This window comes from Sceloporus occidentalis, unplaced genomic scaffold, assembly GCF_023333645.1.
Source record: "Sceloporus occidentalis isolate IW3139 unplaced genomic scaffold, rSceOcc1.0.p SCAF_14, whole genome shotgun sequence".
Lineage (NCBI taxonomy): Eukaryota > Metazoa > Chordata > Lepidosauria > Squamata > Phrynosomatidae > Sceloporus > Sceloporus occidentalis.
Window position 1 is genome coordinate 610,667 of NW_028316994.1, and position 18,335 is coordinate 629,001.

Genomic DNA, 18,335 nt, shown 5'->3' on the forward strand with positions numbered 1-18,335 from the left:
AATCACTAAAAATATAGAAGTCTCAAGTCAAGTCAATGTGTCATTTTTTGCCAAGTCAAGTGCAAATCAAGCCATTGAAGCAACTTGAGTCTGACCTAAGTCTGAGGTCCAAAATACTCTGCAGAAATACTCCAGTTTGACACCACATTAACTGCCTTGGCTCAGTGCTAGGGGATCTTCAGAACTGTAGTTTGTTGTGATGTCAGGGCTCTCTGATAGAGAACGCTAAATATCTCACAAAACTACAATTCCCAGAATTCCCAAGCATTGAGCCAGGGCAGTCAAAGTTGTGTCAAACTGGATTATTTCTGCAGTGTGTTTTGGCACTGAGTCAGTTGATTGAGTCTACATCACTGCTGTTCAAAGAGTCTACTCAGATCTGCATTGAAAAACATGGAGTCTACTTAGACCTGCATTGAAAAATCATATATTAAAATTTTCAGGGGAGAACTTTGGATGGAGGTTTGCATACATCCCAAAGTAATAGCTGGAAGCTCTAGACACCCAACTAGCTGCCAATTGTTTTTTGTTATTTGTTTTGTACTGGTAGTTAAAACATTTTTAAAAAATCTTTGCTCTGATATTCAGAATCAAGCAAATATACGGTGGACAGAAAGTCATCAACATATTTCCAGTTATTGTTAGTTTCCTGACTTATTAAAAAACGAAATCTTGTAGATTTAGTAAAAATTTTCTTGTTAAATCTTTCATCACAGCAATTTGTTCCCAATTTCTTCAATGATTTGAATGGTCAGTTCTTAAAGTGTATCATCTGTTTTGGCATTTTACCTGCTCATATCCCATTGAATTTGTCTCCTTTATATTCTCTCTAATATTAAATCTTTTTTAAAAAGTAACACAGGAATTCTCCATGTCTGAGGAAAATATTCCCCTCTCTATCATTTGTTCCCTATCTAACTGATCTCTTTCCCTTTTCCTTGTGGACTGAAAATTCAGCTCTTCATAATGTTGGTCCTATATCCATCCCTGATATAAGAATAGACACGATGAGATCAGTTTTACAATAACCTTATTTCCTTTTTATCTGTTCTGGAACAGAAGCTGAAACCACAAGTGTGAGATAAGTCACGCATTTTCATGAAGTACATTATTAACAGAAATATCTGTCTCTTCGTCAACAGCTCATAATCATAACTTTGTTTTTGCACTTCATATTGCTGAATGATATTTGCTTTTTATGACTGAGTTTTGCTCTTGAAATTTCAGTTACTAAACAGATCTATTACATAGAGATTAAAATGTCAGAATCCTTACCTTAGTAATAGAGAGTGGCACCATAGTAAGGCCTGATGAAAATGATCAAGCTTTACTCTCTAAAGCTCTCTATTTCTAGCTTCTGGTTCTTATGAAAAAAAAAAAACTGATAAAGCATCATACTTGGAAGTTAATTAGCATAAGGTTATTAGGGAGAGTGTGACAGACATACAGGTCTGAGAAAAGAAGTAGCACAAGTAGCACCTGACCAGCCAAAGCCATGCACCACAATTCTGTTGCTACTAATTAGTGTTTCCCATTAGGGAATTCCTTATCTTTTTCTTCCCGGGGGAACAAATTCTCATGCACTATACATTCAGATGAGACTATGGTCCTAAACACACTGAAGAAATAATCCAGTTTGAGGCATCTTTAACTGCTCTGGGAATTGTAGTTTATCAGGGCACCAGAGTTCTCTGACAAAGAAGGTTAAATGTCTCACAAAACTACAAAAATTCCCAGAATTCCTTAGCATTGAGCCAGGGCAATTAAAGCGATCTCAAACTGGATTATTTCTACAGTGTGCTTTGGACCAGTGCTAAAATGAATGTTGGTGCCTATCAAAAATTGGCAGAAGGAAAGTACCCAGTTAATGTGTTCACCATCTAATGATATTACCGAGATTTAGGAAGCAGAATATGTAGGGGAGTACAATGTGTAGACAAATGAATTATGACCTGGCATCCTTCTGAGGTTGTTAAAATGAATACCCAGCTTCTTGGGGGCAATTAGCTTATAGTTGTAGGACCCATTTCCACTTACCAGAAAATCAGTTTCCTGAACTGATACCTGAAACCGGTTCTGAAAAAATGTAGTTCCCACTATGTTTGTACCGGTTTCAGAAATCGGTTCAGTGGTGGGGGTACAGCTTGTAGGTCCGGCCCGTCTCTGTCCTCTCCTGGCCACCAAATTCCTAGCCCAGCCTTCTTACCGGGTTCTTTGGCCACTGAATGGGTTCACTGCACCTTTTTTAAAATTTCCCACGGCTGGAAGGAGGTCGCAAAAAAGCCGGGGGAAAGCCAGGAAAGGTTGCAAGGCTTCTGGTATCTCTGCAACCTTTTTTTGGCCTCCCTGGTGGTGGGTATTTAAAAAAAGAAAAAAGCCCAGGGAACTTGGTCAGTGGCCAAAAAATCCAGTAAGAAGGCTGTGCTAGGGATTTGGTGGCCACGAGAGGCCAAAGATCAGGCTGCACCAACAAGTTGTCCCCAAATTCAGCCCCCAAAACACCCCATTTTCCCAGCGTCTTTTTTATGTTGCTTAATGGGCAAAAACGGGCAAAAAGCATGGCCCCACCTTTCTGAATCAATTTCTGAAATCGGATTTAGTGGGAACCACGGTCATTTACTCCAGATCACAATACAGATTTAAATGTAGTGGGAACAGAGCCGTAAGCTGCTTAGTGTGGTATGAAGAGGTATATAAATGAAGCTGCTATTGCTATTGCTTCTAAAGGGCATAGGATTAGCATTACAAATGACATGGGGATTGTCTTCACTGGCCAAATAAAGCAGCTTAAAACTGCCTTGAAGCTTGGCTGTTTAGATAATGCATGAGGTGAAACTGGCATGGATTCAACATGAAGCCATATTCTAGGGCTAAAAGGTGGAGCAAAAAGAAGCTTGGATACTCTAACATCACACAGAAAATGTGTATATTTATGTCTGATAAAGACAGAGCAGCACCAGTGATGGGCTGTGCCAAAGCAAAAATGTGAAACTGCAACGAACAGGGCAGGTTGCCAATAATGCCGTGGTGTAATTAAAACATACACATAGACAGTACAAATGGGGGATTTGGGATGAAGAGCAACATGTATGAGGGGCCTCCATTATTGTGCTTTGCCAATGTATCACTCAGCAGATGCGGTTCTTCACACGTTGGACTGTGTGGCTGATCAAAGGAGCAGGCATTCAATGGAATGGCATCAGTGGGAAGATGAAGGTAACTGGAAGTCACAGGTAATGTGTTTGTGTGATGGTGCACATAAATGGTGGGGATGAAGAGACACAACAAGGCTTGATGCAGCAGACTGCCTGTGAGTGTTCAGCCTGCCTTGGGACCAGGCCATGCAAACAGTGGAGTTTCAACCCAGGATCAAGCCACATTTCCCTGTCTGTCTGCTTCTGTGATGTAAATTTCTGCAGCTCACTCTCATCAAAAGACTCCACCATCAAGGAACCTAACACTTACAGTTTCAGGCAATAATGGTCCTTATGATAAAGTGCAGCAGCAACATTAAATTAGCCTTCTGGGTTTTTCAAAGGTGTTCCAGTCCCCTGGGATGAGATTAATGACGTCACGACCACGCTCAGATAAACTCTACATGAACCCGATTTAGGACAGACCTATCATTGCTAGCACACTTCTAATTTGCTTGTAGAGAAAGCAAGTTAGGGGACATTTTTTATGCAAAGTGGTTTGGGGATTAGAGAAAGTGCGAAGGATGCCTGCAGTTTCAAGATCCTGGAGGAGACTGTCAAAAAGAAAGGATAAGGTAAAGAATGACAGCACCAACCTTCCAGTGAGTACCTTTTGGTTAAATACCAATAGCCAGAGAAAATCTGACTAATGGGGTGCTACAGGGTTCTGTCCTGGGACGAGTGTCACACAACATCTTTATCAACGACTTGGAATAAAGGACATGCTTATCAAATTCGCAGATAACACCAAATTAGAAGGGATAACCAATACTCAAGTGGGCATGATCAGAATTCAAAATCACCTTAACAGATTAGGGACTGGGGCCAAAACTAACAAAAAGAATTTCATCAGGGAGAAATGTAAGATACAACACTTAAGCAGGGGTGTGTGGTGAATGAAATGCACAGATATAGGATGGGTAACACCTGGTTTTACAACATTACATGCAAAAGGGATCTAGCAGTTTTAGCAGTCTAGAAGCTGAACATGAGTCAACAGTGTGATGCAGCAGCTAAAAAAGCCAATGTGATTCTAGGCTGCATCAGTAGGAGTAAAGTGGGGAAGTATGTCAAGTCTACAAAAGCACATGCTACAATTTATTTTGTACAATCTCAAAGGTGTGCAAGATCCCTTTGCTTAGAAACAATGCAATAGGGATGTAGATAATGAGTATGGGTGTTGAAAGCTTTGCCCTCCCTTAGCAATTCTGCACCCTTCCAATTTAGACCCTAAATTTTTATCATTGCAGACTTTGAAAACTGTTTACACCTAAACCTTTTATCTTTATTATGTTTGTATTTGCCTGTTCACTTTGCCTGCCCCTTTTCTTTGGAAGCACAACTGTATTCCTAAATGCTCCACTAAAATTCTAAACCATTATATACAGAGACAGAAAGGGAAAAATTGGGGGGGGGGGGTTGTTAATGTTCTCATTTTGCTTTCTTTTGCAGCTACACACCAGTGTGGCAAACTCCTAATATAAATTTCAGTTGCATTTCTCCTACATTTTTCTCTTTTTTGACTCAAATTGGGTTGCAAGATTTGCTCTTTGTATATACAGTACATTGTTTTCTAATGAATGTACATTTTAATACATTCTTCTTAATACAGATATTTATCAGTTTTTCTCCATGAAAATAATGTGCCTATTTGTGGAACATCACACATTTAGTTTTGTGCATTGGTCAATGTATAATTGGAAAAGGATTTTTTTAAAAAAAGGTTTCCCTCCCAAACAAAAAGTGTGCATGCATTTGTTAATAATCTTACATTTAAAAAAAATGAAGGGTTAGATTTGTTGGCTACTGTGAATGTCTTTTTTGACCATAATATTCTTTTTGTCATTTCTATAGCTGACTATTCTATCCTAGAATAATATGATGGAGAACATCGAATGTGGAAACGAAACAACCATCACAGAATTTATTCTTTTGGGATTTGGAAATGTTCCCGGGCTTCAGACACCTTTCTTTCTGTTATTTCTTTTTGTCTACATCATGACTGTTGCTGGAAACCTTATCATACTTTCATTAATTGCAACTGACAGACATCTGCAAACTCCCATGTATTTCTTCTTAGCAAACCTGTCCTGTCTGGAAACATGCTATAGTTCAACTATCCTGCCTAGAATGCTGGCCAGTGTCTTCAGCAGAAATAACAGGCTGACCTTCAATGGCTGCCTCATACAACTATATTGCTTTAGCTACCTGGCAACTGCAGAATGTTATTTGTTGGCTGTGATGGCCTATGACCGATACCTAGCCATATGCAAACCATTACATTATGTAACTTCTATGAATATCAGAACTACTATCCAACTGGCAGCAGGGGCTTGGTTATCCCCTGTCATTGTCCTGGCTGTAATCGTAGTGTTACTGTCAGGATTGCATTTTTGTGGCCCCAATGAAATTGACCATTTCTTCTGTGATCTTAGCCCAGTGATCCATCTCTCTTGTACGGACATCAAATGGGTCACACTGACGATCTTCATAATGGCCTCCATAGATACTTTCCCCCCATTTCTACTCACTTTGACATCATACGTTTTTATCATTACAACCATTATGAGGATTCCATCCACCAAAGGTAGGCAAAAAGCATTTTCTACCTGCTCCTCTCATCTTACTGTGGTGACCATTTTTTATGGGACCCTAATAATGGTGTATGTGCTACCCAAAACTGACACCCTGAGAGAGCTAAATAAAATATTTTCCGTGTTTTATACTGTGCTGACTCCTCTAGCAAATCCCATCATATACAGCTTGAGAAATAAAGAGGTGAAAGAATCTCTGAAAAGAGTGTTTGAGAAAATAAACACAGTTACAGGAAGTTAGTGCAATCTTTCGTAGTGCTGACAATATTTTAATAGTAAACTGGGTCAGAAACCATTTAGCTCATGTATTTCTGAGCTGCAAGTGAACTGATGGCTTTTTAAAGGTTTCACAAAGATGTAGATTTTTTTTTTTTTTTTAGAATAGAAATATATCTTTCTTGTAAACCAGGGATGCTTAATCTGGGCTTCTTGACATTCTATAAACTGGGCGAAAAAAGAGTTTTCCTTTCTCCTTTGGGAGTTTTGATGTCATGATGAAGATAAGGTAAAAAGTAGTGTTATCAAGTGATCAATTGCAATAGGATTTTTTGTTTCTTTGCTTGTCACTGTCTGTGTGAAAGAAATCAAACCCTCAAAATAAAACTGTATGCAAAATTGTTTATCTGTTTATGTGCATCTGTCTGAGGAGGAAGTCCATAGTTTTCATTAGAGTCTGAAAGGGCTTTGTGGCCTTTAAAACGTGAAAGAAAAAATATAAGATACACACACACACACACATTACTGAACAGTAAGGAAGTTCTGAATGCAAAGTAAGATTTGTGTGATGCCTTGTTTGCAAGAAGTGCAGCCCTCCAAGAAGAGTAAAAACACAGGGAGAAACAAAGAGAATAAGTAGCCTAGAGGAGGAAAGGTAACTGTGATAACTGGAAGGGTGAGCAGTTGTGGTCTACAGATGTGATTCCCCCCATGCCCAAAGCAACACACCCAATAATAAGGGATTTGGGGAGTTATAGCCCAAAATATTTGGAGAGCCCACCCAAGTTACCCAAATGGATCATCTTCAAATTCTGGAAGTTTCCAGTACAGTCGGGAGTGTAGTAGGAAGACAGTTAGATTAGACACACAGTCTGACTATGGAGTTTGTCACATGGGAGGGATCCCATGAAAAAATGGGATTTACAGTGAAAAAAACCACAAAAGCAGATTTATTATCAGACAACATCTGAGTTAACCCAACATTAACTCAGACAGAAAATAAAAGATACACACAAAATGCAATTGATTTTCAGATGACATCACTGTTAAAGTGCATTAATGTGACATTAATCTGGCTAGAAAGTAGAAAAATGCAATTCTTTTTACTTCTGGAAAATACCAAAAGTAAAAGGAATTGCTTTTTGTCGATTTTCTAGTTGATTTAATGTTGCATTAACCCCGATGTGTCTGAAAATCAATCTTGCTTTTGCATGTCTTCTTAGGGTTTTTTTGGGGGGGAGGGGTTAAATCCCATGTTAAATCCCGTTTCTTCATAGGATGCCTCCTGTGTGATATAGAGAGCTGTTTCCCTAAGCAGACATAGACCTATGACATTATCCACAGAGACTTCTGGAGGACTCCAGCAGATCTAGGCAAAAGATGCCCTTGAACTATGTGTGGTTATGGAAACAGAGCTAGATTCTAATTCAGTCGGCCTCTTCACAAGCAAAGGAATTGTTTGGGGGGGGGGGGGGAATCTCATTATAACAGCAAGTCATGGGGATGGTGGCTGGGGAGCTGTGGCAGAGCCCTGCAAGCAGAACTATCATGTTACACTTGCCCATGTAGCCTAGGGGTGGGCAGGGGGCAACTAGGGAGTGAGAAGATCCAAGAGGCCAGGAATGCTACACTCCACACAACCCCTTACAGAAAAAATGTTTTGCCTCTAAACGTCTCAAATGCCTTCCAGGGCATGTGAGGAGCGTTTCTACCATATTTCAAGCCCATTTATGCATTGTAGGCCTAGGCTATTTTTTTAACAATAGGAAGTGACTTTTTAAAAAAGGAGTATTCCTGGGTGTAAAATAGCTCAAGGCAGCTGAAATACATGATGAAAATGCCCCCAGTCCCTCTAGAGAGCATTTGGTGACTTGTTGGACAAATTTTTTGGCAAAAATTGCACAAATATTTTGGATGTCAAAGTGGCCCAGGGCCACAAAAATAACCCTGGAAGCCTCATTGGGGACACTGTTTGCCACCTCTGACATAGAATCTCAGCCATAATGATTTTTTAAAACAGTAACTCAGGCCCTCAACAGATTGGCAAGAAATGCCAGTGTAAGGGCAGAGTGGGGGGGGGGGGGCAACTGCACGCCACTCACCCCCATGCTGGCATCATGCTAGTATCACACCATGTATCCCACTGCACGGTGAGCTGCATCACGCCACATCTTTGGTGCAGCGTGTAGACGCACCACACCAAAGAGCCATGGAAGATGGCAGAAGCTATGACACTCTTTCCGTGGTGCAAAAAGAAGCTGTATTTTGTGGGTTCTTTTTGGACTGTGGACCTGCTGGGTTGGGGGACTGGTGTGCAGTTGCCGTGTCCCCAACCTAGCGCTTCACAAGGAGGCACACAGCAGCCTCTTAAGGGCGATCTGTCCAGCCCCTCAGTTAAAAACCTGTTTTTTGTTATATTTTTATTTACAAAATGTTTCCTCATTCATACAGATGGATAGGCTACTCATTTATTGTACCTTCAAATTTCTATTGCAGTTGTGGCAACAGAGCTGCTGGCAAAGCTAGTGCCAGAAAATGAAAGCAGAAAGACTGTGTTCCCAGAACCAAGACAGCTCAAAGAAAGGTGAAGAGTCAGGAATGACACCAGCAGCCCATGTGGTGGGGATATGTGGCCCCAAACATCCACCAGTGCATGATGAACGCCCCCCCCCCCCTACACACTGCTTAGACTGTAGGGTGTAAAATAAACATTTGGTGGTGGAGTGAAAAGTAGATGTTGATAATATTTTGCTTTGTTTGATATCACAGTTATACAGAAGAACATCCACATTAACAGCAAACTCTTTGTATTCAATCCATTAATAGGGCAAGAGTAATGTTCCATTGGTCAAACATACATGAGCTAAAGGATCAGTGAGCAATGTTTCTAAATCAGACGGCTGTGTGTGGTAATGGGTGATGGGTAAAAAATTGCGCATGTGCAAACACAAACACACACCTATGTACACATATGCACATATGTACATATACACACATATGGCTACATATGCTATTTAAGCCACATGGGAAAAGAAGGAATAACTTTAAAATAGCACATACACTAGTAGGTAAAAAGAACTGCAAGTTTATTCAAAGGGAACAAGAGCATCTTTGCAGCTTCATAGCATAGTCTGCTTGAGAATATTGTGACTCAGGGATTCCAAGAGAATTATTGAAATAAAATAGAAAAAGCAGAGCATCCATATCTTATAAGAACTGCACGAAGGAACTGGAGGTAAGAACATATACTCCTCACCAATTTATGTGCAATTACTTAAAGTATAAACCTTCAACGTAAAAAATAAAATCTTTAGTAGAATTAATGGCGTGTTACAGACCGCCCCTTTGGGGCGGCCTGTAGGTGCACCTTTCCCCGCCGGATTGGGGCCTCAGTGTCCAGAGCGGCAGCCGCTGAGGCCCCGATCCGCCGCTTTCCGGGCTGCGGGGAAGCAGCAAAAGGCCCCTTCCCCACAGCCTGGAAAGGGGTGTCCTTGGGGCTTGAAGCCCCAAGGACACCCCACGGCGGCGGGGAGAAAGAGAAAGGGGCCGTTTGGCCCCTTTCTCCTTTGGTCCGCTGGGCTCAGCCGTCTGAAGGCTGCGCCCTGCGGACCAAACCAGGAAGGAGCTCCGAAACGGAGCTCCTTCCGGGGTCGTGGAAAGGGCGCTCCAGGCGCCCTGCCGCGACCCCAATACGTCACAACCGAGCCGCCTCGTTTGGAGGCGGCGCGGTCATCACGTATTGATGGCGGTGGCCGTGTGGAACGGCCGCCATCATTTTGTGCGCGCAGAGCACGCACTAGGGTTAGGGCGGTGCAGAAGCACCGCCCCGTCTTAACCCTAGTACGCACTCCGCGCGTACTTTTTAGCCCGTCTGTAACAGGCCAATGTTTGCGAGAACTTGATAGGTGCATGGCAGAATAAACATTTTTCAATCGTTGTGAATGGAATGTGTGAAGATATCATGGCTGGACTCCTTTGCTTAAAGCAGGAAGGGAGACACACATTGTAGTTCATACATGAGGATAACTCATACCTTGTTACTGTGTTTTCTTTTGTTTTTAAAAATCCTTGTTCTAAACATTTGAAAGGCACACACACGGCAAATTGATTAGGTGAAATAACACATGGGTTTCCAGACCTTTTTGATCACCGCTTAAATGCTTATTGTTGAAGCTTTTTACTAACTTTTACAAGAGCCATGTACAATTTTGCATTTAAAATGTGATTGATATTTATCACAAAGAACTTACAATCTAAAATGTAGAATTTGTTTCCTTTCCAACCCTAAATCTGTGAAATTGAGACAATATTTGAATGTGAAACAGATACTTAGATTTACTCATTCTTAACTGTTTCATATCCATGATAGTTAGCTGAGCAGAATTTTGATGCTATTGTCATAATCAGAGCTCTCCACCTTTTCAAATCTACTTTACTATATTTAACTAAATACTCTTGCAAATATGACTACTACTAATAATTATAATCATGGAATGTAAACATAAAACATAGGAAAATGTGTATGGACCTTTTAAGTAGAACATGCAGTGTTCTCATTCTCATGTGTAAGAAATAAATGAATGAACATTGATATCCCTAATATCAATAATATTTGGCCAGATGACCAAGAGTCATTATGACTCAATGTAATTCAGTTTTCTATATCCTTATTAAGATTAGGCATAGCTTGGAAAATTAGTATATACAGAGATCTTGTAGTACCTTTGAGACTAACTGAAAGAAAGAAATTGGCAACATGAGCTACATCTGAGGAAGTAGACTGAAGTCTGTGAAAGCTCATGTTTCCATTTCTTTTAGTTATTCTCAAAGGTGCTACAAGATCTCTCTATGTACTGATTCTACAGACTAACATGGCTATATCTTTGAAATCTACCAGTTGGAAAAGTTCGTTCTTGAATCAATAACAGCTTCAAAATTCTTGGAGGTCTAATCCAAACAAGTACATTCATCAAGATCTGAGATTTAGGTTATTAAAATCAGGATATTTTTACATGATTGATGTATGTTTGTTGTGAATTAGCTGTGTAAATCCAGGTCCCTTTCAGTCTTTCAAGAAGCAGTATGAGATATACAGAGAGTGAGTCCCCAACATTTGGGTGTGCTATGTTGTTTTCTTAGGAAATTAGCATTTTTGCTGTTTCTAAACAGCACAAAATAATAGCATTGTGTTTTTCAGTGCATCTTTTCTCAGTGTGCCAACATATCAGCCTTTATCACGATTCAGAGTGGAAAATGGAAGAACTGCAATTCAGGTGAAAACAGCTCTGAATTTACTACCTTCATCTTCCTACAATTGGTGGATTCACTTGAACTGCAAGTGTTGCTTTTCTGTTAGTTTATATCTTTACCCTGACTGGAAATTATCTCATCATTGTTATCACTGTAATAAATACCTCTCTTCATACTCCCATGTATTTCTACCCATAGCCTTGGCGTTACTGAGGACCAAAGCCCCCCCCCCTCCAGCCAGACCGGGCAATAAGGCAGAGAGGGAGAGGCAAGGAGCCCCTGGCCATGGGCATCCATTCCCCTGATGGCAGGGAAGGAAGGGGAGGCCAGGGGGCCGGAGAGGGAGGGCTACCTGGCGCGCTGCTCCCGGTCCTCGGCCTCCCTCTGCCTCAGGACCTCCGTCAGGAGGGCCACCTCTTGGCGCAGCTGCGGAGGGGAGAGAGTCAGCTTCAGCCCAGAGCCAGGGGGGGCGCTTCGGGCCGAGGGAGACCAGGCGCCCTCCTCACCTCCTCTCTCTCCCGCCGGAGTTCGGACACTTCTGCCTGGAGCTGGATCCGGATCCGCAGGGCGTCCAGACCCTCGGGGCCCCTGGAGGGAGGAGGAGGAGGAGGAGAGGAAGCCCTGGGGCTTGAGAGTGGCTCCCGGGGCCGGGTCACACTCTCTCAGCCTCTCTCGCTCGCTCGCTCACCGCTCTCCCGCCGGAAGGGCTCCCTCCGCCAGCCGCGCCTCCTGGGCCTCGCTCCGCTCCCGCAGCCTCTCATCTGCGGAGAGACAGAGACCCAGGGAGGCCTTCAGGGACCCCGCTCCCGCCCTGCCTCCCCGCCCGCCTCCCTCCCTGGTGCTCTGCGCATGCTCAGGGGCTCACGTCGCTCCAGCAGAGCCCTCAGCCCCGGCGCGCCCGCCTCCCGCCTCCGCAGCGCCGAACGAACGTGCTCCCGCCAGACGATGGCGCCGGCGCCCGGATGCATGCCCTCCTGCAAAAGGGAGGGGTCACGTGCCGGCCCTCGCCCCGCCCCTTTACGCGCAGGGGCTGCCGGGGGCTGTAGTCTCGTGCAATGACCTCCTGAAGCGCCACGCATGCGCAGGAGCCCCTGGTCACGTGCCCTCCTCGAAGGCCGGAAGCGGACGTACGGTGGCCGGCAGGGTCTCGGCATGGCGGCGGGCGGAGGCGTGGCGGGGGCTGTGGCGGGGGGCTCCGGGGCCGGGCCGGGCGTGTTCGGCCTGGGCCTGGCCAACGAGCGGCTGCGGATCCTAGAGGAGCTCGAGCGGGAGATCGCGGCGGCCCTCCAGAGCGCGGGTAGGTGGGCGGGGCGCAGTCTGGTGGGCGGGACTAGTATGTCATGCTCGTGACATCACTCCCTGGCCCTTCCCCTCAGGGACAGTGATCCTGGAGCTGTCCAAGGAGAAGCCCAACGAACGTCTGCTGGAGCGCCACGCCGGTCAGTTTGTGGCCTCCGTCCAGAAGGTGGAGTCCGAGCTCTCTGCCCAGATCCGGTACCTCACTCAGGTAAGGCCTTTGCCCCTCGGCTGCCCGGCTCCCCAGGCTAAGGCCGGCCAGGCCAGGTAAGGCCAGGTGGGGAGGCAGGGGCCCAGCCTTCGCCCCTCGGCTGCCCGGCTCCCAACGCTAAGGCCGGCCTGGAGGGTCCCCAGCCAGGCCAGGTAAGGCCAGGTGGGGAGGCAGGGGCCCAGCCTTTGCCCCTCGGCTGCCCAGCTCCCCAGGCCAAAAGTGTGGTGCGCTTGACCGGCAGGTGGCCACAGGACAGCCCCATGAGGGCTCCAGCTACTCTTCCCGGAAGGACTGCCAGATGGCCCTCAAGCGCATGGACTACGCCCGCGTCAAGCTGGGGGACCTCTCCCGGACCTGTGAGCAGATGCTGGATCCTTAGCAGAGGAAGACGCAGCACTCCTTCGCCTCCTGACGCTTGGGACTCTGCCGGAAGACCCATGGCGCGAGTGGTGTCTCCGGAGGCCCTTCGCCTAGGCGTTCTTGCCGGTGGTGTTTACAGCCAGGCGCTTCTTCTGCCAACTCTGGCAGGGCCCTCCGTGCGAGAGACGCTGGGGCCCCGTTGCAGCTGGAAGCGGCACTCCATAAACACTGTGGTTCCCCTTCCATCTTTGGGCACATAGCAGTCTAGCTGTTGTGATCATGTATAGTAGTAGTATTTTCCAGTACTTTTTTTCAATTTCACTTCCCATTTTCCATGTCATGTTTAACAAGTACAATTCTGGCTTCTTTGGAAAGTTGGTTCCTAAAATTTCCATGATAACAGAGTGTATTTTATCCCAGAATTGCTTGGCCTTCCTGCAAGACCACCCCATATGGGAAAATGTTCCTTCTGCCTCCCCACATTTCCAACATGTTTTATTTACATCCTTATATATTTATGGTAATTTAACCGGGGTCAAATACCATAAATAAAACATTTTATAGCAGTTCTCCTTTAAGGTTTGTGCCAGTGTGAATTTATTAGTTTTTAACCACGATTTCTCCCATTCTTCCAAACTTATATTATGTCCTATCATCTGGCTCCATTTAATCATGTTATCCTTTATGTCTTCTTCTTCCAAATCCCTTTTTAACAACTCTTTATAATATTTTGATATCTTCTTCTTTTTCTGTTTTTCACAAATTATAATGTCCCATTCATTTTTTCCTCTTTCTATTCCTTCTTCTTTGCAATCTTTCTTAAACCTTTCCTCTAGTTGTTTGTATGGGAACCAGTCTATGTTTATCCTCTCTTTTTCTAATTTCTCTCTAGATTTCATTTTCCGAGTTACTCCCTCTCCTTCTTCCAAGATCTCTTCATATGTAATCCATTGTCCTTGTGTCTTTTTAAATCTTCCAAAGTCTGCTGAAGTCCACTTTGCTATTTTATTGTAAAACTTTTTCTTACCATGCTCCCAGATTCTCAACAAACCTTTTCTTACTACATGATTTTTAAACCCCTTGTCCTCTTTCCATTTTTAATATACTAAGTATGCATGCCACCCATGCTTAATGTTATGACCCTCCAAATTCAACCATCTCCCATTTTTCAAACTAATCCAATCCTCTACCCATAACATTCCGCATGCATAATAATACTTTTGTAAGTCCGGTGTTCCCAAGCCTCCTCTCCTTTTGTCATCTATTATATTACAGTGGTACCCCGGGTTACGAAAATGATCCGTTCCGCCGCCGCTTTCGTAACCCGAAAGGCTTCGTAAGCCGAAAAACCCATAGGCGCTAATGGGGAAAAGCCACGATTTGGTGCGAAATAGCGCCGAAAAGCACCAAAAGTTTTTTCGTAACCCGAAAAAACTTTCGTAACGCGGAACAGTTTTTTTAAATATATTTTTTTCGTAACCCGGAAATTTCGTAAGGCGGCGCATTCGTATCCCGGGGTACCACTGTATTCCACTTTATCCGTGCTTTTCGACCGGCCCAAATAAACTTCGCTAGTTCTTTTCTCCATTCTTGAAAACACTTATCTCTATTAATTATGGGGAGATTTTGAAACATAAACAAAAATTTTGGGAGTACATTTGTCTTAATTACAGCTATTCCTCACGTCTGGCTCTGATTCCTGGTATGTGTTCAAGTGGTCATCTATTGTCCTTGGCTGTAGCCAACTTCCTTCCTCTGCCTTTGTCCCGCAGCGCATTAAAACTGAACTTGTTACCTCGTCTCCATACCCACAAGGTTTTGAATTTGAACTGACATCCTCCTGCACAACTGGCTTACATAGCTCTCTTTCCACTCCAAAACATGCATTTGAGGAAGTAGGCCCATAGCATCGCAGCATCACTGCTAGGGGCCCTCCAACCCAACGCCCTTCGTCCATTCAGGGAGACATAGAATCATAGAATTTTAGAGTTGGAAGAGACCACAAGGGCCATCCAGTCCAACCTCATTCTGCCATGCAGGAAATCACAATCAAAGCATCCCTGACAGATGGCCATCCAGCCTCTGTTTAAAGACCTCCAAGGAAGGAGACTCCACTGTAATCTCCGAGGAAGGAGTGTCTTCTGTCGAACAGCCCTTACTGTCAGGAAGTTCCGCCTAAAGTTGAGCTGGAATCTCTTTTCCTGCAGCTTGCATCCATTGCTCCTGGTCCTAGTCTCTGGAGCAGCAGAAAACAAGCTTGCTCTCTCCTCAATATGACATCCCTTCAAGTATTTCAACAGGGCTCTCATCATATCCCCTCTAAACCTTCTCTTCTCCAGGCTAAACATCCCCAGCTCCCTCAGTCTCTCCTCATAGGGCTTCATGGTTTCCAGACCCTTCACCATTTTAGTTGCCCTCCTTTGGACCCATGGCTCCAGTTTCTCAATGTCCTTTTTTAATTGTGGGGCCCAGAACTGGACACATTATTCCTGGTGGGGCCTGACCAAAGCAGAATACAATGGCACTATTACTTCCCTTGATCTAGACACTATACTTCTATTGATGCAGCCTAAAATCACATTGGCCTTGTTAGCTGCCGCATCGCACTCTTGACTCATGTTCAACTTGTGGTCTACTTGGACTCCCAAATCCCTTTCAGACGTAGTTTCATTCAGCCAGGTGTCCCCCATAATCCTGTATCTGTGCATTTCATTTTTCTGCTCTAAGTGCAGTGCCTTACATTTCTCCGTGTTGAATTTCATTTTGTTAGCTGTGCCCCAACTTTCTAGTCTATTCAGGTCATTTTGAATCTTGATCCTGTCCTCTGGGGTATTAGCTATTCCTCCTAATTTGGTGTCATCTGTAAATTTGATAAGTCTCCCCCCAATTCTGTCCTCCAAGTCATTGATAAAGATGTTGAATGGCCCTGGGCCCAGGACAGAGCCCCACTGGACACCCCACTGGTCACTTTTCTCCAGGATGAAAAGGAGCCATGGCTGACCATCTTTTGGGTTCGGCCGGTCAACCAGTTCCAAATCCATCTAACAGTTGCCTTGTCTAGCCCACATTTTACAAGCTTGTTTGCAAGAATGTCATGGGAAACCCTGTCAAAGGCCTTACTGAAATCAAGATCTACTACATCCACAGCATTCCCTTCATCTACCAAGATGGTCATTTTATCAAAGAAGGAGATAAGGTTTGTCTGGCATGACTTCTTTCTCTGAAACCCATGTTGACTTTTTGTGATGATGGCATTGCCTTCTAGATGTTCACAGACTCTCTTTTTTATGATCTGCTCCAGAATCTTTCCTGGGATTGATGTCAGACTAACTGGACAATAATTGTTGGGATCCTCTTCTTCCCCTTTTTGAAGATGGGGACAACGTTTGCCCTCCTCCAGTCGGCTGGGACTTCTCCTGTTTTCCAGGAGTCCTCAAAGACTATTATGGCCAATGGCTCCGATATGACATTTGCCAGTTCCTTTAGTACCCTTGGATGTAGTTCATCTGGTCCTGGAGATTTAAATTCATTTAGATTAACAAGGTGTTCCTCTACTATCTCTTTACTTATTCTGTGCTGAAATTCCCCTATTCTGTCCTCTGCTCCATTATCCTCAGGTTGAGCCCCTTTGCCTTTTCTGAGAAGACTGAGGCAAAGAAGGTCTTGAGTAACTCTGCCTTTTCTCTGTCTTCTGTTACCATTTTGCCATCTTCTCCATTCAGTGGCCCTACCCTTTCCTTCTTCTTCTTCTTCTTCTTCTTCCAAAAAAGCCCTTTTTGTTGTTCTTAACCTCTCTAGCAAGTCTGAGTTCGTTCTGGGCTTTGGCTTTTCTGACTTTACCCCTACATAGGCTCGCTATTTGTTTGAATTCCTCTTTGGTGATTTCCCCATTTTTCCGAACAGCCCCCAGAGAAGGAGGCTCCACCACTCTCCCAAGCAGCAGCAGCATCCACTGTCAAAATGCTTCCAGCCAGGACATTCTTAGAATCATAGAATCATAGAATCGTAGAGTTGGAAGAGACCACTAGGGCCATCCAGTCCAACCCCCTGCCATGCAGGAAATCCAATTCAAAGCATCCCTGACAGATGGCCATCCAGCCTCTGTTTAAAGACCTCCAAGGAAGGAGACTCTATCACCCTCCGAGGGAGTGCATTCCACTGTCGAACAGCCCTTACTGTCAGGAAGTTCCTCCTAATGTTCAGGTGGAATCTCTTTTCCTGTAGCTTGCATCCATTGTTACGGGTCCTGTTCTCTGGAGCAGCAGAAAACAAGCTTGCTCCCTCCTCAATATGACATCCTTTCAAATATTTAAACAGGGCTATCATATCACCTCTTAACCTTCTTTTCTCCAGGCTAAACATCCCCAGCTCCCTAAGTCATTCCTCATAGGGAATGGTTTCCAGACCCTTCATCATTTTTGTCGCCCTCCTTTGGACACGCTCCAGTTTCTCAATGTCCTTTCTGAATTGTGGTGCCCAGAACTGGACACAATATTCTAGGTGGGGCCTGACCAGAGCAGAATACAGTGGCACTATTACTTCTCTTGATCTAGACACTATACTTCTATTGATGCAGCCTAAAATAGCATTGGCCTTTTTAGCTGCCGCATCACACTGTTCACTCATGTTCAACTTGTGGTCTACTTGGACTCCTAGATCCCTTTCACACGTAGTTTCTTCTAAAGGTTGAGCTGGAGCCTTTTTTCCTGTAGTTTGAATCCATTGCTCTGTTTCCTACTCTGGGGCAATAAAAAACAAGCCTGCCTTATCCCCAATAGGACACCCCTCCAGATACTTAAACAGGGCTGTCCTGTCACCTCTTAACCTTCTCTTGTCCAGGCTCATCCCCAGCTTCCTAAGTCCCTCCTCAAGTTTACAAGAGCTCATGCTCCCAGCTTCCCTCTTTTGTTTAGTCTCAAAAGTGCTGCAAAATCCTTTTCTTGTCAAGGTAAAGGCATTTATGGGGGAGTGGCCAAGATGGTCCAAGGCCTGGAAGCCCTAAAACCCTGCGAGGAAGGCTGGCCGTGTTTAGCTTGGATGGGATGCCGATGATGGAGCCGGCTTGTTCTCTGCAGTTTCAGAGATCCGTGGGTTCTAACGACAAGAGAAGAGATCCCACTGAAACAGTAGGAAGAAATTCTTTACTGCAAGAGCTGTGGGTTAATGGAGCAGGGACTACACATCCCTGGATCACCTAAGGCAGTTAAAGTGGGG

The 18,335-nt window shown here is 44.3% G+C and overlaps 2 protein-coding genes, 1 long non-coding RNA gene and 1 pseudogene across 3 annotated transcripts; 3 read left to right on the plus strand and 1 right to left on the minus strand.

Moving 5' to 3' along the window:
- The first annotated feature begins 5,075 nt into the window (after positions 1-5,075).
- LOC149303392 (olfactory receptor 6F1-like) lies at positions 5,076-6,029 on the plus strand. The gene has a single exon (XM_089480686.1). The coding sequence runs from the start codon at positions 5,076-5,078 to the stop codon at positions 6,027-6,029; it is 954 nt and encodes a 317-aa protein (XP_089336812.1).
- A 5,057-nt stretch (positions 6,030-11,086) lies between these two features.
- Positions 11,087-18,335, plus strand: part of LOC149303393 (olfactory receptor 10A7-like) — a 45,079-nt pseudogene continuing 37,830 nt past the window's right edge.
- Positions 11,598-12,077, minus strand: LOC149303394 (uncharacterized). Its single transcript, XR_016271935.1, has 3 exons — positions 11,943-12,077; positions 11,761-11,842; positions 11,598-11,680 (listed from the first exon to the last, which is right to left on the minus strand). It is a non-coding gene; the product is annotated as an uncharacterized LOC149303394 (long non-coding RNA).
- Positions 12,332-13,140, plus strand: LOC149303395 (mediator of RNA polymerase II transcription subunit 11-like). Its single transcript, XM_089480010.1, has 3 exons — positions 12,332-12,551; positions 12,631-12,761; positions 13,003-13,140. Exons 1-3 carry the CDS (start codon positions 12,332-12,334, stop codon positions 13,138-13,140), a joined length of 489 nt encoding a protein of 162 aa, XP_089336136.1.